This window comes from Mirounga leonina, unplaced genomic scaffold (assembly GCF_011800145.1).
Source record: "Mirounga leonina isolate KUSES-001 unplaced genomic scaffold, KU_Mleo_1.0 Mir_126, whole genome shotgun sequence".
Taxonomy (NCBI): domain Eukaryota; kingdom Metazoa; phylum Chordata; class Mammalia; order Carnivora; family Phocidae; genus Mirounga; species Mirounga leonina.
Genome location: NW_023270314.1, coordinates 35105012 through 35128303, shown reverse-complemented (window position 1 = coordinate 35128303; position 23292 = coordinate 35105012). Strand labels below are relative to the sequence as shown.

Here is a 23292-nt window from a genome sequence, read left to right as displayed (position 1 = left end):
TTCCTCATACCTCAATAGAATATTTTTTAGATTCCATCTCTTTACTCTCTTTTTAAAGGTTCTCACTGCCATTATGTTTATTGTGAAACAATAAATGTCAAGCCCTAGCTATAAAGTCATAACTATAAGTCATAGCTTTTCCAATAACTAAAAAAAGATGGAATAGATCCCTCCTGCCTGGAATTATTTGAATAAATTCTATAACATTGTGCTTTACCTGGTCTATGAAATTCATAAGAATATGTTCACGCTGTTAATGTTAAATGACTCCTTAATTATTCAGGAATTTATCATTTGTTTATTTACCTGGCAAAAGATAGGCCAAAGGGTAGGAGGAAATTTGCAGCATTGTGGCAAATGTTACTTTATTACATAGCTGCATGTATAAAGCATGAAACACGGCATCTTATTTTTAAACAAATTTAAAAGCATATCAAATATCTGGAAAGGCACTCCAGGATCCTCACTCATTATTGAACTGCTCTAATAAAAACTCATCTTTCAACTAGAAAGAAGTCTCAGAAGGTTTTTAGTAACCTCTATTATTAGCTTTTGTTAATTCTTCAATTAGCACCAAGGATTTAAAGGACAAAATCTGGGGCGCCTGGGTGGCTCAGATGGTTAAGCATCTGTCTTCGGCTCAGGTCATGATCCCAGGGTCCTGGCATCGAGTCCCGCATCGAGTCCGCATCGAGTCCCGCATCGAGTCCCCCATCAGGCTCCCTGCTAGGTGGGGAGCCTGCTTCTCCCTTTGCCTCTCTCTCTCTCTGACTCTCATGAATACATAAATAAAACTTTTTAAAAAAAAAAAAAAGGACAAAATCTGGAGCCTTTTTCATGCTTTTTAACTGATACCTTTGGTGCTTTAAAAAAGTACACAGCTTTCTGAAAACAACGCTCAGCTGGCAGTGAGGAATCATCAATGATTAATTTAGGAAGCCCGTCCTAAGCATGTGGAAGTAGCTTCAGAATAATGGCAGTAAGTGGTGTGTATCCAGGTGATAGGGTTGCTTTGCATTCCTAAATTTCTGAAGATGGTGAAGGAAGCTGGGGAAGGAGGGCCTGGAGGGAACCCCTTATTGCATGTTTTCTGGAGGGCCTGGCATGCTACATACTTTAAAGAGTCAAATGGAAGAAGGGGTGCTTTGATCTAAACTGTATATTCACTGTAAATAAGATATTATTTTGCTGCTTTCCTTTATAATCTTTTCCTTTAATTCTCCTTTCCAGGTGCCCAAATGATCACATGCCCATTCCCAGTGGTAAAATACCTGTGCAATTAGAAGATGGATGGCGTGGTGATTGAACCTGGAGTCAGACTGCCGAGTAACAGAATCCTGGCGTCCTCACACGGTAGGAGGCCTGGAATGGCGGTTCAAGTTCTAAGAGGGAGGTGTCCTAAGGCGAGCACCTGGTCTTTTCCCCATCTTCCCTGTCAGTCTCCATCCCGCCTCGCTACACTCACCTGATTTCTGGATTGTGATTTGAGAAGCCTGGCTCTGTAGATACCTCATAGTGATTTCCTAAGGTCGCAGCCACTTAGCTGGTGATTTTGTAGTTAGCTGGTTTGAGAGAAAAGAAGTGCGTGTATTTCAAACACATTTATTGAAGATCCCCCGGATGCGGGGCGATGAGAATTCAGCGGAAAACCGACGGATAAAAATCTTGCTCTCCGTGAGTTTACATCCTGGTGGAATTAAAAGTTGTTTTTCAACATCTGCGCTGTGCCCGTTATCAGCTCTGCCTGAAGACTGGGCCATTGCAAGCTGGCCTCGGCTCTCCGCGGACAAAATCTGAAAGAATATAAATTGCAGAGCCGCGAATGAGACGTGGGTGGGGGTGAGTGTTGGGGGGGGGTCACTTGAGGTGGCGTCTATTAGCGTCAACACGGAGGAGTCAGGGGACCCAGCCAGAGCCTGAAAACTTCAAGCCAAACAAACTCTGGGATCGCAACCCTCCACCTTTCTCCTCCCCTCCGACAGCCAGGGCCACTGCCGCAGGAAAGCCGTCCCAGGGGTAGCCCGGGGGAGACTTGGAGAAAGTGGACTCGGATTCGCTCCCCCTTCTCCCTCTCTCGACTATGGGCTTTGCCCTGGAGCGCTTCGCCGAAGCGGTGGACCCGGATTTCAAGTGCAAGCTGTGCGGCCAGGTGCTGGAGGAGCCCCTGTGCACGCCGTGCGGGCACGTCTTCTGCGCCAGCTGCCTGCTGCCCTGGGCGGCGCGCCAGCGCCGGTGCCCGCTGCAGTGCCAGCCCCTGGCGCCGGGCAAGCTGTACCGGGTGCTGCCTCTGCGCAGCCTCATCCAGAAGCTGCGCATCCAGTGCGACTACCGCCCCCGCGGCTGCGGCCGCTCGGTCCGGCTCCACGAGCCGGCGGCGCACGTCGAGCGCTGCGCCTTCGGCCCTGCCCGCCGCCGGCGGGACTGCGTTTCGGGGCCCGGCGGCCGCGGCGGCGTGGACGTGCCCGCGCGGGGGGGCTGCGGAACGGCGGCGGGGCCCGGCCGGGGCGGGGGCGCGCGCGGGGGCCCGCCGGGCGTCCGCGGCGGGGGCGGGCGGGGTCCCGGGCCGCTAGTCCTCGCCTGGAGTCGGCGCGAGAAGGCGCTGCTGGCGCAGCTCTGGGCGCTGCAGGGCGAGGTGCAGCTCACGGCCCGCCGGTACCGAGAGAAGTTCGCCCAGTACATGGCTCACGTCCGCAACTTCGCCAGAGACCTGGGCGGCGGCCGCGGCCCGGTAAGCGCAGAGGGACCGGGCACCTGGGGAACGATTGGGGTGGAAAGAGGACCGCTTCTTTCTGGTACTTCGGGATTCCTTTAGAGGTGACCACCTTCCTTACCGTGAGGTGGGAGGCATCCACCCGCCCTGACCATAGGACGTACACTATTAGTACCTTTCGGATGGATTAGTATTGCCTTTGAGAAGGATTTTCCCCTTTCCACTTATATTAAGATTGGAACGAATTAAACAAATCCAATTCCAACTTTTCGATGGAGAAAGAAGAATTAGGAAAACTCACTTTCCAACCCCGACCCTTGTTCCCCATCTTTCACTCTCCTGCGCTACCCTCTCTGCCATTGTTTTTGTTTGTTTGTTTTGTACCTTTGGCCTGTGCCTAAAGCCAATCAGAAAAGGAAAGCCAGGAAGTGAGGACTTCCCCGACCTTGCCTCCCTTCTGCTGCTGCCCCAGCATCCCTGCACCTTGTCAGTCACACACCTTTTCCTCTGAATGACTTAGTTTTCCTGCCAAACTACCCATATCGGCCACCTTGTACTCAGTGCGGGGACTATCAGGGATGTGAGAAACCAGGAAAACCTTGCGTTGAGAGATTAACAGATGGGATTTCTTAGACCTGCAGAGTTTTCATTACCCTGACCTTCCCTAAAGAATCCTTCTCTGCCTTGGGATTTCATCATAAGTGGAGTGTGTGTGTGTGTGTGTGTGTTTTGGGGGGGGGTGGCTTGGGGAACCAAATCTGAGAGCAGCGACATCCATCTGCGGTCAGACTCGCCCTGTGAGCCCCTGGGCAGCGGCTGTTTCCCTTCTTTGTAGAAGCTTCTGGCCCCGAACTGTGCTGGTGGACTGCCCGCTTTCAGACTGAATAAACAAGCTCTTTGCAGCACCCCGTGTGAAGAGGCTTGTTTATAAAGCTGTTACTTCTCTTCTGGAGGACTTCTGCACAGTGTTTGACATTGTTGGTCGCTGCCATGGTGAGCAGGGATTTAGCAGAACTTGCACTCCATTCAAGGAGCTGTTTTCATTCTTCAGCGTCCTGGGGAGGAGCAACACAGGATGATTCCCCTTTGGGACTGCTTTGCACTGCCTCCAACCCAGGCATTGAGTTTAGAAACTTCTGTCCTTGAACCTAAAAAAAGACAACCGAAGTGTGAGGGGCTAAGGGAGGCACAATGCTTATTAAAAGACTGGATGCTATCCCTGATTCTCTCTCTATCCTCTTTAGAGCCAGGTAAATTTACAAAATGGGAAGACCCAGAGAGAAGCGCAGAAATGTGCTCCGTATTACCAGGTCATGTTTCAAGGTTGTAGGGAAGCCATGGTTGATGGAAAGGAGCAGCAACTGGAATTGTGTGACAGAGAAGTCCATGCAACAAGTCAAGCTATGATTCTGAGAAGTGAGGAAAAACTGCCTGTGTTTTGCAGGCTGTCAGAAGGCTTCTCTATGCTCAGAAATGTTTTCCCACTACCAGTAGGGGCTGCTGCGTGCACTGCTTGGGAAAAGCTCCTGGGAAGAGGTGGTGATGGTGTTAACAGTGGTGATGGTACTTACGGAATTTTACCATGAATTGCCAGATGTAATTTCCTAGGGCAGTTAATAATACCCATAGCCATGAATAAACCTTACCTAGTCTGGCACTATTTCATTTTTTATTTAAATTGGTCTTTATTAATAAACAGGTTGTAAATATAATTCCTGGTTGTTTTACTATTATCTGGCTGCCAGGAGAAGAAATACACACTATTTTACTTAACACAAGTCCTCTCTTTTTAAAATTCTGTGGGAATTATGCAAAACCAAATAAAAATACTATTGGAAAATTAGGATTACTGTAACTTAGATCCTGCATTACAGTAACAATCCAAATATTACTGTTGAAAGAATTTTATCAATAGCTCACTATTACTTCAATCCCTCAAGACTTTCCAAAGTGAAATTTTTATATAAAAAAATTCTGAGATTCTTTAGTTTGCTCTACTGTAAAAAAAAAAAAAGGATACCTGTAGGGTTACCAGAAATCTGTTTTAAATTACAATAAATCCGGAATTAGATGCTGTATTAGGATAAAAGATAGATTGATGTGTGAAAATATAAAACCCTTTAGACATTTTTGAAAATAATCTTTCTTACAAGCACTTTTTTAAAATATGTATTTTCAAAGTAAATTTAAGGAGAAATTAACCTTCTTCCAAATTCAACCATCCTTAGTTTTAAGGTTTTCTTCTTTTCAAATGTTAATTTAGTGACAGTTTTTTTTTTTTTTAAAAGGTTTGTGGTTGCATTTCTTTCTTTTTCTTTTCCTTTTCTTTCCTTTTTTCTTTTTTTTTTTTTTTTCCTTTCCTTACCTAGTTATTTTATCCCTTTTCTTCTAGGATGGAGAACATAAGCCACTCACCATTGTGTTAGAAAGAGAAAATGACACGTTGGGATTCAATATTATAGGAGGTCGACCAAATCAGGTAACCTACCTTGTGCATGCATAACTCTCTTTGCTTATAAAATAATAGAAGACAGCTTTCATTTGTGGATTTTGAATAAGGAAAACAAGTGGTTTAATCTTTAAAATCATGCTTATGATCAAATATCAGATTCCTTAATGCAAATATTCCAGGACATAACTACATTTTTTTGAGAAAACAAAATAAAAAACCCAACAACTAACAGACTTGGTCCTCTTTGCTACTTAGAAAAAAAGGAGAGTATGTTTAATATTTTATTTACGTTGGATAGCCCCATTGGTAAACTTCTTTTTTTCCCCCCATTGGTAAACTTCTTGAACCTATTTCACAATAATGTGTATAGGCAATTTCTACTTGATAATTTTAGGTAACTGGATTGCCTGATTATACCTTCTACTTATTAAGTCAATTTGTCAGTTTTCAGAGGCTAACACAGACCAAGCAGTTTATAATGCATGTTGATTGATGGAATGAACAGTTAAAATAAGTTAAAATAAGGGATCATTGTTTTCACAGTTATATAAGAAATGCCGTGTTAAAGAAAGACAGTTGATTTGAAATATTGTTGGCTCCCAAATCAAATTTTTTATTTAATTGAATGAATAATATTTTCTACATTGATGCCAATTGTTTTCAAAATACAAAGTTATAAACTTAAACCAGATACTGTAGTCGCAAAGTTCTTTTATATCCTTCGAATACTACTACATCAACTTAATTTTCACCATAACTAGAAAATGTGGTAAAGTTTAAAGAAAAAAGCATGTTCTTTAATTTTCTTAATAAGCTGCCATGAAATTCTTGCATCCTGCATTGCAGATGTTGCCCAAGGAAACTGTCTTAGAGTTGTTGACCATATGCTATGTTTAGGTCAGGATGGCAATGACATATTTCCCCCTTACTGTTTAGTATTTTGAAAACCTAGCAACTAATGACTGCTGTGCTTTTGTTTCTAGAACAGTCCCCATTTATTATGAAGAGATAGAAGTCTTTTCATCATATCTTTTTTGTTTTCTTTTCCCCTAAAGAATATTTTTATAAAATGCCACTTGGGTGTTTGACATTTAGATGACACTGGACATTTTTAAGAGGCTCTTCAAACTCATGTTAAGAAAGGCTAATTAAGGAGAAATAATTTTATTTAAACTGCCATGAAGGAAAATGATATTTAAAATTATTATTATAATATGCTGGGCACTTTACCTAGATAAGTTTTGCAACATGTTTTCCCCATGACTGCTAAAGTGTCCTATTTATATTATATCGGTTATATGGTTGAGGTTTAACTAATCATTAGGCTCATTGCACCTGGAAATGTGTAACAATTAGCCTTGAAAGGGTTCTTTTGCAGTTAGAGTTGATCTTTTGGGATTTTACACTTGAGCAACCTCCTAGTCTCTCCTGTGAATACAGTCAGAGCTATATTTCCAAATCTGTCACATCATGAGGCTAAATTATATTTTCAAAACTCTGGCCACATCTCAAACCAAATATATAGTGAGGCTGGATATGCTTTTTGTTTTCTTGTAGCCCTTTTTAATTGCTACATCTCTTGAGAAGTAAGGTGTTTTATAAATAATACTTTGAAGCCAGTCTATCACCTTGTACATACCCTTTCCTCATAGCCTTTTATGTATACTCAAAAACGTGAAGTAAATGGATAATCTTGTCAGAGATGTTGGACTCATTCATTAAAGCTGCCATCTTGATTAATGACTATTTGGTATTAGGTAAGTTAAAATTCAGTGCCAAATCCCCAGCTAAGAGAGAGAGTTGCATGTTTAGGGAAGATTGGCAATATTATATTTACTAAATTGTCTTTTAACCAAATAAAATATTGATTACATCTTTCTTACTGCTAGTGGTTATATTTTTTATAGAATAATAAGGAAGAGAAATCAGCGGAAGGAATCTATGTTTCAAAAATTTTGGAAAATGGACCTGCCGACAGAGCAGATGGCCTGGAGATTCATGACAAAATCATTGAGGTAAGACAATGATAAAACACCAATATGAACCATGGAAGAAATATTTGGACATTTAAAATTTCCAAACTTATTGTTTTACCTTGGTGTGGTACTTATTAAGTAGGTGTTTAACTAGAATATGTATCTATCTAGAGCATATATCTAATCTATATCAATTATTAGATCTTGAGATAAAAGAATACATCACCTGAAGTTTCCAAATGTGTTAATGAGTATCTGTTTTAATAAATTACTCTCCCATAAACTATGAAGATAATTGTGTGATTATTAAGGGATTAATTTTGTATTACAATTCAAAAGATGATAAATCGCTCCTAAAGAACATTTTTGATGAGAAAATATTACTGTCTTTGAACTTGTGATTAGTATGTTACATGGAGAGTTTGGAATTATTTATACAGGTACTGTATAAATTTTACCATTTCTTAGTTTAATATGGTTATCATGTTCATGTATTTTTCCATGGGAAAAAAAAAGCAGGTTTTTTTTTTCCTGTTGGTGGGAACTCTTCATTTTCTCTATTGTGCATTGTAGCTATATTGTTGTCTGGGAGTTGACAAAGTAAATATATGTAAGTTGATGAAATTTGGGCTGTGATAATGGAATTTTAGGTCACTGCCATTTACCACCAATGTGCTTTTGAAATTTTAACTGGTTGAGATAGTATTATTTGGTGTTACTGAAAATGATTAGATTACTTTTATCAGTGGAATTGTTTCCAGTGTATTAGTAAAGGCATAAATAGGAGTTTGGAAGGTTTATTGGACTCCACTCTTTTGAAAATATTCTGTTTATCCTAGATTATATAATCACTAGTGCTGTCTTTCTGATATCTATATAAAATCACTGAGTGGAGATTGTTTTTCCTATTAAACTTTGAGTGAAGTTTTAGATATTCATTCATCTTCTGTGCATTAAAAAAAGTTGGATTTTGAATAATTGAACCTTGGCTAAGAATAAAAGATGCAGAAGAGCCAATAGTGTTTGTGTTTCAGAAAAAAAAAGCTCATAACATCTAGAAATTAGCTGACTACGGACTTTGGGGAAGGGAAAGAAGATGCCCTTTGGCTGAAAAACTGGGTTTTATCTGAAGAGGTCTCTTGGATTTTTTTCTCCTTCCCGTTGTGTAGCCAAGAAAGTACAGACCTGCTTTCACTGATGCTATCCAGTTTATCTTGACAGTTTGCCCAGTGGAAATATTTACATGCTGCAGTTTGTATAGTTAGAAATTTTCTATTTCTACTTGTGTTTGTGCAATATGATTTAAAGGGCAACACAATTTAAACAACAAAAAATTATCCTCATTACTTTCTGCCTTATCTCTAAAGCATTTTGATCTTTCCAGTTAAATGGAAAATGAATGCCTACATTTGATACTCTTAGAAAAGCAAATGGAACTGAATACATATATTCAGTTAGCACACACATATATACACATAGAAACGTGTAATCGGGATTTAAAAAACAATTTGTTCTAGCTATGTAACAATGTTATGTATGCTTCATTAATGTTGCATTAAAAAGGAGGAAGGAGAATTTGTTTTTTATATTGTGATATAGCACTTTTGTTAAAAATGCATTTTTTAATGTGAAGAGATAATTTGATAAAAACTATGGTTGATAAATCAGGTGCATCTAGGCATCTAGCTAATACTGTTACTAATTATGTCAAAATAACCTTATTCAAATCACATAGAGAGCGAATGTAAAACCATGTAAAACTAAATTATAATTTCTAACTAGCAGCAGGATTATTATTTCACCTTGACATGCATATATTATCAGTTAATGATGAGCTTGAAATTTGCCTCAATGATAGAAATGTATCAGTGTATCTTTTATGCCAGGGTACATTGTAATAGGCATATTTTTGTTATACTTCTCTAATGGATTCATGTGAACACATTTGCAGTTGAAAATGAGTTAGATGATATACATGTTTTTGGAATGTTATCTGTTAAATAGCATGAGATATTTAAAAAGGAATATTATTAGAAATCTCTCATATTCAGTTGTTCAGTAATGCCATCAGCTTTTAAAGTGAATAGATATTTGCGTGATCTTATATATATATATATAAAAATACACATACAAGGTTGCTTGTTCTTGTGCATACACATGTGTAAAAGATGCTATGTGTAACAATTAATTTAGAAATATTTGGTTCCTGTCAATTATTTTAGTTTATCTGTCATTATGATATCAGTCAACTTTACACAATTTTTAGTAGTAGGCAGCTAATATGAAATATATTATTAATTTAAAATGTGCAGAGACAAAATAGGTTCTAAAATAGAGTAATTTATTTTCCTTTTTTTTTTTTGCTTGGTAATTTGTTTATTGAACTAATTTGATGCGATGGTTTTTTCAAGTTTTGAATTTGAAATGGCTATGCTGGTTTTTACCTGGTGCAACAAATAAATTTGTTAGCAGTATAAAGTACACAGTAGTTCATATATTATGAAACTATCCATATGAGCTAATTGCCACAGTCTGACACATTACTAAATACTTCGAGTTCTGTGATCTGTGACTGGAATAAATAGAAACTGTTAGTTCTTTTTTTTTTTTCACTTATAGTCAAGATATACTAAAAATATTTTGTCCAGTTAATCGCTTAAAGCATACATTACAATAGGTTTATGAATTATTCTTATAAAATAACAAAATTTTCTCAAATCATTCATTTGGAGGAGAAGGTAGATATGTTAAAGGTCTGGTTCTATTAATAATTAAAGAGATTTTACGAATTCTAATAAAAAATTAGATATATTTGCCAAAGTTTAACAAAAGCCAACAACTCTAAACGTATTATTTTTAAAATAGTCTGCATTCCACTGAAGCTGATCAAATTCCAGAATCCTAAAAGAAAAAAATCATAGCTGTGTAAATCCATGTGGTAGTTTTCACATAGTACAAAGAAAATTCATTTTTGGAGTCAGTCTGCTTGAGCAAAATTACGTTTAGTGGTTTCTAGACGTTTACACATCCATATTTGTTAAAATATTTTTGGTGTACATTCAGAAAAGAAATCCGTTGTGTTATTGGAGTTACAGTATTAGGTGTCAGGGTATCACTGGAGACCAAAAAGGCAGAAGACATTGTTAAAGGCATTTTGAAACATGACAAAAGTTAACGTAGACCAGGAATTCACCAGAGTATACATCCAAATAAAAGCATCTTTTGCGTGCTGTTTTACACCCTTTCAAGACTCAAAGGAACCACAGAAGGGTCCTGACACCATCAGAGGCTTGGGCATAGTTCTGTAAGAGCATTACTCGGAGTATCATCATGTTAGGATGTCTGTGAGGTATGTGGGAGTTGAGAATCAAAGCTCACTGCTGCTGTCAGCAGTTATTCCTCTGTTATGATTCCTGTGAGGCTGATCGCAGACAGTACAACCTTAACCCCAGAGTGGGAAGGTGAATAGAAGGGTGGAGAGTCACTCATGGCTCTTTTTCCCACTTTCTTCTCCCTACCCTTCCTCCCAGCTCCTAGCCAGTGCTGGGTGACAGGAAAGTCCACCCTTCTCCTAGCTTCTGGAGACCAGGGAGTAGGGGTAGAGGGCTGTGAAGTCTATGGGAAGAACAGTTTGGAGCAGAAAGCAGAGTTTTCTGGAGTGTATATATGAAAGTCTCTTCCATTTGTTTAGTTTGAAATTCATAATGACATGCAGCATATAAGGCATTTTCATTTACTTTAGAAACAGTTCCCACATCGAACAATGTCAATGTAGCACTTTCTGCAAAGTGCTGAGTGTAGTACTAGCGGAAGGAACTTTACAAACGCAGTGTCTCAACAAGAACTTAACTATTCCCACCAGCCAGCCCCATGATCTTTTAGTTCTCTAATGGTGTATCTTTTGCATTCTTCATCATTGTGCTGCTAAAGTAAAAATCTTTGATGGTTGGGGCGCCTGGGTGGCTCAGTGGGTTAAGCGACTGCCTTCGGCTCAGGTCATGATCCTGGAGTCCCGGGATCGAGTCCCGCATCGGGCTCCCTGCTCGGCAGGGAGTCTGCTTCTCCCTCTGGCCCTCCCCCCTCTCATGTGCTCTCTCTCATTCTCTCTCTCAAATAAATAAATAAAATCTTTAAAATAATAATAATAATATTTAATAAAAAGTTATATTGTCGTAAAATAAGATTAAGTGGCTTTTTTGCTTTATCTCTCCAAACTCCATTTAATGTGACACAGAGTGTTTAATGGCTTTTATCACAACAAGATATACTATGTTTTAAAAGTTTCCTCTAAGATTAAAAGAGAGAAAGATTATAAAAGACATTAAGTAGGGGCGCCTGGGTGGCTCAGTTGGTTAAGCGACTGCCTTCGGCTCAGGTCATGATCCTGGAGTCCCGGGATCGAGTCCCACATCAGGCTCCCTGCTCGGCAGGGAGTCTGCTTCTCCCTCTGACCCTCCCCCCTCTCATGTGCTCTCTCATTCTCTCTCTTTCAAATAAATAAAATAAAATTTAAAAAGGGGGGGGCGTCTGAGTGCCTCAGTTGGTTGAGCGACTGCCTTCGGCTCAGGTCATGATCCTGGAGTCCCGGGATCGAGTCCCGCATCGGGCTCCCTGCTCGGCAGGGAGTCTGCTTCTCCCTCTGACCCTCCCCCCTCTCATGTACTCTCTCTCATTCTCGCTCTCTCAAATAAATAAAATCTTAAAAAAAAAAATCTTTGATGGTTATCATGTTTATTTGCCAAAGCCTTTGCACAGTTCATTTATAGGTGTTAACACAGGAAATGTAAGTGCAGATCAGAGCTAAACGTTTAGGAATGCTGTTGAATTAGATCTACAGTGTGCTACCCCTGTGTGTGCTTAATAGCACAGTGTGCCTTACTACCTCATAAAGCAGCCGGGCTAATTTGTGTATGCTTAGGAAGCATTTACAAGTTTTGCAGGCCACTTGTAAATCCGGTAGGCAATTAGGTTTTTGATAAATTGCTGTATAATTTGAAGACGTCACTGAACTCTTCAATAACATATTATCATCCCACATTTTTAAAGTGTGTGTTTTTTTAAAAAGATTTATTTATTTGAGAGAGAGAGAATGAGAGATAGAGAGCACAAGAGGGAAGAGGGTCAGAGGAAGAAGCAGACTCCCCGCCGAGCAGGGAGCCCAATGCAGGACTCGATCCCGGAACTCCAGGATCATGACCTGAGCCGAGGGCAGTCGCTTAACCAACTGAGCCACCCAGGTGCCCCTCTTTTTTTTTTTTAAAGATTTTATTTATTTATTTGAGAGAGCGAGAATGAGAGACAGAGAGCATGAGAGGGAGGAGGGTCAGAGGGAGAAGCAGGCTCCTCGCCGAGCAGGGAGCCCGATGCGGGACTCGATCCCAGGACTCCAGGATCGTGACCTGAGCCGAAGGCAGTCGCCCAACCAACTGAGCCACCCAGGCGCCCATTTAAAGTGTTTTTTAACTGTCCAGATAACATTGATTGATTGTCTGAAAGAATTAGGAAAGAACTGAAAGCAATCATGTTAGTGCAAGTAAAGAATTGTAATTGTAACGTAATCATGTTAGTGCAAGTAAAGCATTTGTAATCAGGATTAAATGCTACTTAAATTGACTGCAGTTTTAACATGACATAGTCATCATTATATAATTGTATATTTTGATGTATCTTGGCAAGTATGGTGGTGCAGTGGGAAGAGCATGAATCCTGGAATCAAGGAAATCTGGCTGGCATTCCTGTCCTGCCTCTTTAAACATATGTGACCTTGAGCAAGCCAGTTGTACCTCAGTTTCTATGTCATTCATGTTTACTGTGTATGCAAAGTGCCTGACACAAGGCAGGTTCTTAGAACCCACTATTATGAGCCTGATGTATCTCTCAGCTTATGCAAGTCGTTTGTTCTCCAGAACATAGAGACAGTGGGGGAAGGGCTGTTTTCCTTTCTTGGAGAATCTAGGTCACGCTCCCCAAATTTTAGTCATTCCCATTTCTATAGATACCAGCATTTAGATGAGTAAATGTAGGAAGTTTGAACTCATATATTTTCACATATTCATAAGGACACTCAGATGCAAGAAGGGCTGCTGGGAAGACTTTGTAACTATGCACTTATGACTTAATCATTCAACAAATATTTATTAATTGCCTGTATGTGCCAGGCAAGATCTCTGTATTATGGAAATAAAGAGCAATAAGAACCATTCTCTGCCCGCAAGTAGCTTGTGGTGTACAGGTCCCATCTTCTGCCTGTACAAGGCAAAGCAGGCTTTCATGGGAAGTTGTTCCTTCAGTTGTTACAAACTTAAATGGACATCACCAGCATATCTTAGTGGAATGATACTGTAGGTTTATCCTAGTTTTCCTGTTCTCCGAGGAGTAGTTCAATTCTTTTTTAGAAATCATGATGTTGGGTTAGTAAAGGAATAGAATCTGAATGTAAGTCAGCATTGTGGTTTCAGGAAGGGGCGTGGGCTTTGACCTGGGGTTTTGGCCTTGAATTGATACTGGGTTATCTCGCAAATATTTTTCAAACTTTCTTATTTTCTGTTTCTTTCCTGTAACTATGAGAGTAAAAATAGCTAGTCCCTCAGATCTTCAATCTAGATGATCATAGCGTTTTGCCATTCTACTGAATTTCCATTATTAATAAGTATAGTTTTATTTTAACTTGTAAGAAAAGGATGGAAAGGTCTTTATACCATCAAGCTTTAATGTGTTAGGCACTATCTTATCTATTTTAAATTTATAAGGTATGAACTTGAGTTTGATTTTTTTTGGGGGGGGGGTAGTGCTAAGCTTCTGAGTAAGGAAACAGGACTACCACACATGATGGCAGTTTGCACACTGCATGTGGGATCCATGTCAGAAAGTCTGGCCATGGTCCCCATTCTCCTCATCAGTCTGTACTACAGAAAACCTCATCAGAGAACCTATAACATTTTTTTGTTAAGGTAAATCACGGGCATACAATGTTGTATTAGTTTCAGGTGTACAACATAATGACTCAATATTTGTGTATACTGCAAAATGATCACCACAATAAATCTAGTTGACATCATCACCGTACATAGCTACAGAATTTTTTTCTCTTATGATGAGAACTTTTGAGATCTGGTCTCTTAGCAGCTTTCAAATATGCAATACAGTATTATTAACTATAGTTACCATGCAGTTCATTACATCCCTATGACTTATTTAATTTATAACTAGAAGTTTGTACCATTTGACTCCCTTCAACCATTCTACCCAATGTCTGGCCACCACCAAACTGTTCTCTATATCTATGAGCTTGTTTGTTTTTGAGAATTATATAGTATATGTCTTGCTCTGTGTCACTCATTTCACTTAGCACAATGCTCTCAGGGTCCATCCATGTTGTTGCAAATGGCAAGATTTCTTTTTTTTTCATGGCTGAATAATATTCCACTGTGTGTGTGTATGCATTATATACATGAGTATTACAATTTCTTTATCCATTCATCCATTGATGGAGACTTAGGTTGTTTTCATATCTTGGCTATTGTAAATAATGTTGCAACGAAGATGGGGGTGCACATATGTTTTGAGTTAGTATTTTTGTTTTCTTCAGATAAATACCCAGAAATGGAATTGCTATATCATATAGTAGTTCTGTTTTTAATTTTTTGAGGAACCTCCATATCGTTTTCCGTAGTAGCTGTAGCACCAATTTACATTCCCATCAGCAGTGCACAAGGGTTCCCCTTTCTCCACAATCTCAGCAGCATGTGTTATCTCTTATCTTTTTGATAATAGCCATTCTAACGGATGTAAGATGAGATCTCATTGTAGTTTGGATTTGCATTTCCCTGGTGATTAGTGAGCATCTTTTCATGTACCTATTGGTCATTTGTCTTCTTTGGAAAATCCAAAAGGCATATTCTGATCTCCTGCCCATTTTTAACCCAATTGTTTATTCGTTGTTATTGTTGTTATTGAATTGTATGTGTTCTTTATATATTTTGGATATTAACCCATTACAGATATATGATTTGCCAATATTTTCTCCCATTCCATAGGTTGCCTTTTCACTTTGTTGATGGTCTCCTCTGCTGTGCAGAAGCTTGTTGGTTTGTTGTAGTTCCACTTGCTTATTTTTGCTTTTGTTGCCATTGCTTTTGCTATCAAATCCAAAAAAATTGTCAAGACCAAAGTCATGGAAATTACCATATATGTTTTCTTCTAGGAGTATTATGGTTTCAGGTCTTATGTTCAAGCTTTTAATCCACTCTCAGTTAATTTTTGTGTATGGTATAAGAAAAAAGTGGTCCAATTTCATTCTTTTGCATGTGGCTGTCCAGTTTTCCCAACACCATTTATTGAAGAGACTTTTTATTCCCATTAGGTATTCTTGGATCTTTTCTCTTAAATTAATTGACCATATATGCATGGGTTTATTTCTGGGCTCTCTGTTCTGTTCCATTGATCTATTTGTCTGTTTTTACATCAGTACCATGCTGTTTTGATTACTATAGCTTTGTAATATAGTTTGAAATCAGGGAGTGTGATGCCTCCAGCTTTGTTCCTCTTCTCAAGATTGCTTTGGCTGTTCAGGGTCTTTTGTCATTCCATACAAATTTTAGGAGAGATTTTTGTATTTCTGTGAAAAATGCCATTGGAATTTTGATAAAGATTGCATTGAATCTGTAGACTGCTTTGTGTAGTGTGGACACTAACAATATTCCTCCAATTCATGGACACAGAATATCTTTCCATTTATTTGTATCTTCAATTTTTTATTAATGTTTTATAGTTTTCAGTGTATGGATCTTTTGCTTCCTTCGTTAAGTTTATTCCTAGGTATTTTATTCTTTTTGATGCAATTGTAAGTGGGATTATTTGCTTAATTTCTTTTCCTGACAGTTTGTTATTAGTATATAGAAACTCAACAGATTTCTCTATATTGATTTAGTATCCTGCAACTTTATTGCATTCATTCATTAATTCTAACAGTTTTTTGGTAGAGTCTTAAGGGTTTTCTATATATAATATACCATCTGCAAATAGTGACAATTGTATTTCTTTCTTTCTAATTTGGATGACTTTAATTCTTTTTCTTACCTAATTGCTCTGGCTAGGACTTCCAATGCTAAAATAAAAGTTGAATAAAGTGGCAAAAATGGGTATTCTGTCTTGTTCCTGTACTTAGAGGAAAAGCTTTCAGCTTTCACCACTGAGTGTGATATAAGCTGTGGGTTGTCATATATGACCTTTATTTGTTGAGGTATGCTTTCTCTGTACCCACTTTGTTGGGTTTTTATCATAAATGGATGTTGAATTTTATCAAATGCTTTTTCTGCATCTATTGAGATGATCATATTTAACCTTCATTTTATAAATGTGGTATATCATTGTTCGATTTGTGGATATTGAACTATCTTTGCATTCCTAGAATAAATCCCATTTTATTATGGTGTGTGATTCTTTTAATGTATTGTTGTATTTGGTTTGCTAATATTTTGTTAAGGTTTTTTGCATCTATTTTCATCAGAAATATTGGCCTGTAACTTTTTCTGTGTGTGGTGTCCTTGTTTGGTTTTGGTATCAGGGTAATGCTGGCTATGTAAAATGAGTTTGAAAGTGCTTCCTAGTCTTCTTTTTTTTGGAAGAGTTTGAGAAGGATTGGTATTCTTATCTGAATGTTTGGTAGAATTCACCAGTGAGAGTGTGTGGTTCCTGGGCTTTTGTTTTTTGGCAGGCTTTTGATTACTGATTGAATCTCCTTGCTAGTAATTTGTTTGTTCACTTATTCCTTTTTTCATGATTCAGTCTTGGAAGCTTGTATGTTTTTAGGAATTTACCTATTTCTCTTAGGCTATCCAATTTGTTGGCATATAATTGGTCATAGTAGTCTCATAATCTTTTGTATATCTTTTGTGTCTCTTGTAATGTCTCCTCTTTCATTTCTTATTTGAGTCCTCCCTCTTTATTTCATGGTGAGTCTAGCTAAAGGTTTGTCAATTTTGTTTATCTTTTCAAAGAATCAGTTCTTGGTTTCATTGATCTTTTCTATTTTTGATTTCTATTTCATCTATTTCTGCTCTGATCTCTGTTATTTCCTTCCTTCTACTAACTTCAGATTTTGTTTGTTCTTCTTTTCTTAGTTCTTTGAGATGTAAAGTTGTGTTATTTGAGATTTTTCTTGTTTCTTGAAGTAGACTTTTAGCCTATGAACTTTCCTCTTAGAACTGCTTTTGCTGCATTTGATAAGTTTTGTTATGTTGTATTTACTTTTTCATTTATCTCGATGTATTTTTTTATTTCTCCATTGACCCACTGGTTGTCCAGTAGCAAGTTATTTAATCTACATATTTTTCAATTTTCCAGTTTTTTTCTTATAACTGATTTCTAGTTTCATACAATTTTGGTTAGAAAGATGCTTGATGAATTCAATCTTACTAATTTTTTAAGGCTTGTTTTGTGACCTAATATATGATCTATCCTGGAGAATGTTTCATGTGCACTTGAGAAGAATTTGTGTTCTATTGCTTTTGGATGGAACGTTCTATATGTATCTATTAAGTCCGTCTTGCCTAGTATGTCATTTTAGGCCAATGCTTTCTTTTTTTTTTTTAATTATTATGTATTATGCAGCCATCAAAAGGAATGAAATCTTGCCATTTGCAATGATGTGGATGGAACTGGAGGGTATTATGCTGAGCGAAATAAGTCAATCAGAGATAGGCCAATGTTTTCTTATTGATTTGCTGTCTGAATGGTGTATCCATTGCTGTTAGTGGGGTATTACAGTCCCCTATTATTTTTGTATGACGGTCTATTTCTCTTTTTAGGTCTGTTAACATTTGCTTTACGTACTTAATATTAAGATGCCCCTTTTTGGGTGCATAAATATTTATAAATGTTATATGTTCTGTTTGGATTAACCCCTTTATCATTATGTAAAACCTTTCTTATCTCAGTCTGTTTTAAAGTCCATTTTGTCTGAGTATAGCTACATCAGCTTTTTAGTCTTGGTTTGGTTTCCATTTGCATGGAATATCTTTTCTATTCCTTCATTTTCAAGTCGTGTGTGTCCTTACATCTGAAGTGACTCTCTTATAAGCAGCATATAGATAGGTCTTGTTTTTTGTTTGTTTGTTTGTTTAATCAATTCAGCCACTCTTTGTCTTTTGATTGGAGAATTTATTTACATTTAAAGTAATTATAGATAGGTATATATTTATTGCCATTTTGTTCATTGTTTTCCAGTGTTTTTGTAGTTCCTCTGTTCCTTTCTTCCTTTCTGGCTTTTTCTTCTGTTGTTTGATGACTTTTTTTAGTGGTATGCTTATTATCTTTTGTGTATCTTCTATAGGCTTTCGCTTTGTTGTTACCATGAAGCTTATATATAACAACTTATATTTGTAACAGTCTATTTCAAATTGATAATAGCTTAAGTTTAAATGCATTATAAAGCTCTACATTTAACCCCCCATTCTTCATTTTGTCATCTGTGTATTTCTTAAATAATTATTGTAGTTACAGCTATTTTTACTTCTTTTGTCTTTTAACTTTTATACTAGCTATATAAGTGATTAATCCACTACCTTTACTGTATATTTACCTTTACTGGTGAGATTTATATTTTTATATGTGTTCTTTTTGCTAATTGGCATCCTTTCTTCTCAGCTTAAAGAAGTCCCTTTAATATTTGTTAGGCCAGTTTAGTGGTGATGAACTCCTTTAGTTTTTGCTTATCTAGAAAACTCCTCTTTCCTTCAATTCTGAAGAGTAATTTTGTTGGGTAGATTATTCTTGGTTGGAGGATTTTTTTTCTCTTTTAACACTTTAAATATATTGTTCCACTGCTCTCTGGCCTGCAATGTTTTTGCTGAAAAATCTGCTTGTTTGATGGGGGTTTCCTTACACATAATTTTTTTTCTCTCACTGCTTTTAAGATTCTCTTTTTCTCTTTATTTTTTTTTTTAAGTAGGCTCTATGCCCAGTGTGGAACCCAACAACCCTGAGATCAAGACCTGAGCTGAGATCAAGAGTCAGACACTTAACCGACTGAGTCACCCAGGTGCCCCAAGATACTCTACCTTTAACTTTTGACACTGTAATTATAATATGCCTTGGTGTAAGTCTCTTTTGGTCTCTCTGGACTTCCTGGGTCTGGAAGTCTGTTCTTTTTCTAGGTTAGAGATGTTTTCACCTATTATTTCTTCAAATACATTTTCTGCCCCTTTCTCTCTTCTCTTTCTGGGACCCCTATAGTATGAATGTTGGTCCACTTGATATTGTCTTATAAGCCTAGTAAGCTATCTTCACTTTTTCTTTTTTTTCTTCTTTTTTTTCTTTTTGCCATTTTGATTAGGTGAGTTCCAGGCCTCTTCACTGATCCCTTCTTCTTCTTCATCTGGTCTACTGTTGAACACCTCTGATGATTTTTCAGTTCAGTTAATGGTATTGTTCCATGTTGTGACTTTTGTTTGGTACTTTTTCTTTTCTTTTTTTTTTTTTTTTTACATTTTCTTTCTCTTTGTTGATGATTTCCTTGTGTTCATTGATTTTTTTTTTTTTAAGATTTTATTTATTTATTTGACAGAGAGAGAGAGTTAGCCAGAGCAGAAACACAAGCAGGGGGAGTGGCAGAGGGAGAGGGAGAGGCAGGCTTCCTGCAGAGCAGGGAGCCCAATGCGGGGCTTAATCCCAGGACCCTGGGATCATGACCTGAGCCGAAGGCAGACGCTTAATGACTGAGCCACACAGGCACCCCGTGTTCATTGATTCTTTTCCCAAGTTTGGTGAACATCTTTATGACCATTACTTTGAACTCTTAATTAGATAAATTATCTCTGTTTTTTTTTCCCCTGAGGTTTTATCTTATCCCTTATTTGGAACATATTTCTCCATTTCGTTTTCCTTGATTCTGTATGTTGGTTTATATATGTCAGTTGAAACAAATGCCTCTCCCTGTCTTGAAGAGTTGTGTTGGCGATGACGTTACTGTTCAACTTTGCCCTAGCTCTTGGTTGTCTCTTGAACCTTTGTGATTGTCCAAGTAGCCTGTTTTATTTTTAATAGCCCTCAGTAGTTGAGTGTGTGCCAATACCCATCAGTGTCCCAAAGGGAAGGATCTCAACATTTAGATTCTGGCTGATTGGAAGCCAGGCCCACAGGCAGCAGCTTTTTCAGTATGCAAATATATATTGTCCTATGGCACCGCAAGTGTAAATCTTGCTGGCCACTGGAATAGGTGACTAGGGGTGTTCTCTGCTGGCAGTTGCAAAAATCAGGGCTCCAGATGGGTGTATAAATTCTTTTCTGAGGGATACTGGTGAGAGTAGTGAGCCAAATGGAGAGTGCAAATATGGCATCCCCTGGCCTATATTCCCTGAGAGCACCTCCATAACCTCTAGATGTGCACCGAATCTAAACCTGTTCCTAAGGCCAAAGCTCCAGGACAAGAAAGCCTTTCTTAGAAAGACTATGGGTGTGTTTCAGTCAGCTCTTTGTGCAGTGCCTGAGAGTGGGAGTGGTAATCTGCCAAGAACTGCCTCTCCAATTGTTATAGTCCCAAGGGACCCATGAATGTAAGCAGCTCTGGTCTCCAGAGCCAGGCAATCAAGAGGTGGCAGCCACAGAAACTGAGTCACAAGACATAAAAACCAGGGCACCTGGTATATGTGGAAACTTCCCTTCAGGAAGCTCCCAGAGGGAGAGTGCAAAGCTGGCATCCTCTGAAAAAAAGAGAAAAGAAAAAGAAAGAGAATAAAGAAGAAAAAAAGAGAGAAGAAATAAGGAAAAAAAGAGAGAGAGAAATATGGCACCTGCCAGCTTCAGCAAGGCAGAGGGCCAGGGTGGAAGATGTTACCTGCCTGTTAGAGCATAAAAATGTCGCCCCCCGCCCAAGAAAAATGTGGTGCCTGCTGACTTTAGTGAGGCAGAGGGGGAGCAGAAAGATGGGATCCATCAGCATCTATCATAGGGAGTACCTAATCCACTCCCGCCCCTCAAACCAACACATTAAAATTAGCAAAGAAGTCTTTTTCACGTGAAGCCTGAGCACTTTCCAAAGGGCTGCTTCTGCACAGGGTCCTGGAGTATGTGGGTCTGTACATGACCCCTTTGAGATTCATTTCTCAGTTTGCCATAGCTCTGCAGGTCTCATGGGTGCAAGTCCCATTGGTCTTCAAAGCCAGATGTTTGGGGGTTTGTCTCAGGTGCCAGTCTTAAAAGTTGGGGTATCTGGTGTAGAGTACAAACTCCTTACTCCTCACGGAGAAGCTTTAGGTTTTGAGTTCCCTCCTGATTACAGGTCAGTGCATTGAAATGGGAGGTAGGGATTACGGTGAGATTGTTTTTCAGCACTTCCTATCTGCTTACATGTCCTTTTCTTCTCCTTTACCCAATGTGATGGGGTCACTGCCAATTTTAGTTTTTTTCAGAGGAAACTAGTCCATATATATCTGTAGTTTCAGTGTGTCCATGGGAAGAGGTGAGTTTAGGATCTTTCTACATTGCCATCCTGAACCAGAATTCCCTATAACATTATTAAGATTTATTTTAAAATGAGATCCAGGGGTGCCTGTGTGGCTCAGTCATGAAGCGTCTGCCTTCGGCTCAGTCATGATCCCAGGGTCCTGGGATCGAGTCCCACATCGGGCTCCCTGCTCGGCGGGAAGCCTGCTTCTCCCTCTCCCACTCCTCCTGCTTGTGTTCCCTCTCTCGCTGTGTCTCTCTCTGTCAAATAAATAAATAAAATATTTAAAAATAAATGAGATCCAGACTTGATTTTAAGTAAAATTTCAAAATGCTCCATACGTCACTGTCTTTTTCCCTCCTTTTCCCCTCAATCATCCTGGTCATCTGGCACCTTCTTTCTCATTGTCTTATTTCTTTGCAGCATTTGTCTTTTGGAAAGAATGTCTTTAAATTCACTTATACCAATAGATATTTGAATGATAAAAGTTCGCCCCACTCAGCGGGGTATCTGAACTTTACCTGGAGGTAAAGCCTTAATGATTCTCAAGCTTTTGCCATTTTCATCTTGAGCACAGTAGCTTCTTGAGTGAACTGCCCTTCACCCAGTCTCTACCATTTGCAGCTCGGCTTGCATACTACTGTCAGGATTGTTATTATTTTGCTCCTTTGTTTAAGGTCCTTCATTAGCCTTCTATTGGCAGTAGGGTAAAATCCAAATTTGTTAGGCAAAAATGGACCTTCAAAACCTTTTCTTTTAGTTTGTTTGTTTAGTTTTTGCTTTTAGATCCTCTACCTTAGTCACATGAAACTCACCCCCCCCCCCTCTTATTCCTTCTTTTCTTTTAACCTGGTGTTCTCACTCCACCCCATATCTCTTCTATAGCTGGCAAGTTTCTGGTATCTTCAAAAATCCTCCACTTCCTAAAGCCCTTCACAGTCCATCCATCTGTGGATTTATCTCTGTGGTCAGTACATTTCTATACCTCTCACTTTCATAACATTTTTCATATGTTCTGTTATGTATTTATTCTCTCCTGTTCTTCTCCTCTCACAAATGTATGGGTTTCTTAAAACAGTGATTTAGCATTTTCTTGAACTTAATACCTCCAGCACCCTTCCTGCTCTCAGCATTATGACTGGCACTGCAGGCATTCTGTTAATTTTCTCTGAATGATGGCATAAATAAATGGATAGGCCATAAGCTCAAAATTTCAGGCATTATAGTCTAGATGCAAGGGTTTTTCAGGTGCCGGGTGGGTCATCCCTGAAGGCTATCCCTGTTACATCCTATTCCTTCTCTTTGCATCTTTATCACAAGGTCAATCAGAAGTTGAAAGACTCACTGCTTCTTAAGTTTCAAAATCTCTAAGAACTAGTGGTAATGGACTGGAACAATTGAATATCCCCTGACTTTTTCTTCTATCCTGTAAATAAGAGGGAACCCAAGTCTACAACACAGTGTTTCAAATTCGGTTTATATAAATGCTTGAATTGGATCTGTAGATGTGTGTTTGCCTTCACCCTAACACAGATTTTTCATGATTGAACTTGAAGAACACAGTAACGCTGACTGTATTCACATGCCTGCCTGCAAAGCAGATTTGCAGAAAATGGCACTGGAGTGAACATGGAATTGAAAAAAACATGATTAACCACAGAGGAACTGAAAGATGAAAGATGTTTTCCGTGTTTCCAAGCCTTGTAAATGG

The 23292-nt window shown here is 38.6% G+C and overlaps 1 protein-coding gene across 1 annotated transcript in view; it reads left to right on the top strand.

The window, feature by feature from the left end:
* Positions 1 to 2073: 2073 nt before the first annotated feature.
* Positions 2074 to 23292, top strand: part of PDZRN4 (PDZ domain containing ring finger 4) — a 351915-nt gene continuing 330696 nt past the window's right edge. Inside the window, exons 1-3 of the mRNA XM_035002869.1 lie at positions 2074 to 2728; positions 5103 to 5189; positions 7070 to 7177. Coding sequence (XP_034858760.1) covers positions 2081 to 2728; positions 5103 to 5189; positions 7070 to 7177 — 843 coding nt within the window. The 5' untranslated portion in view covers positions 2074 to 2080. The remainder of the gene's footprint in view (positions 2729 to 5102; positions 5190 to 7069; positions 7178 to 23292) is intronic.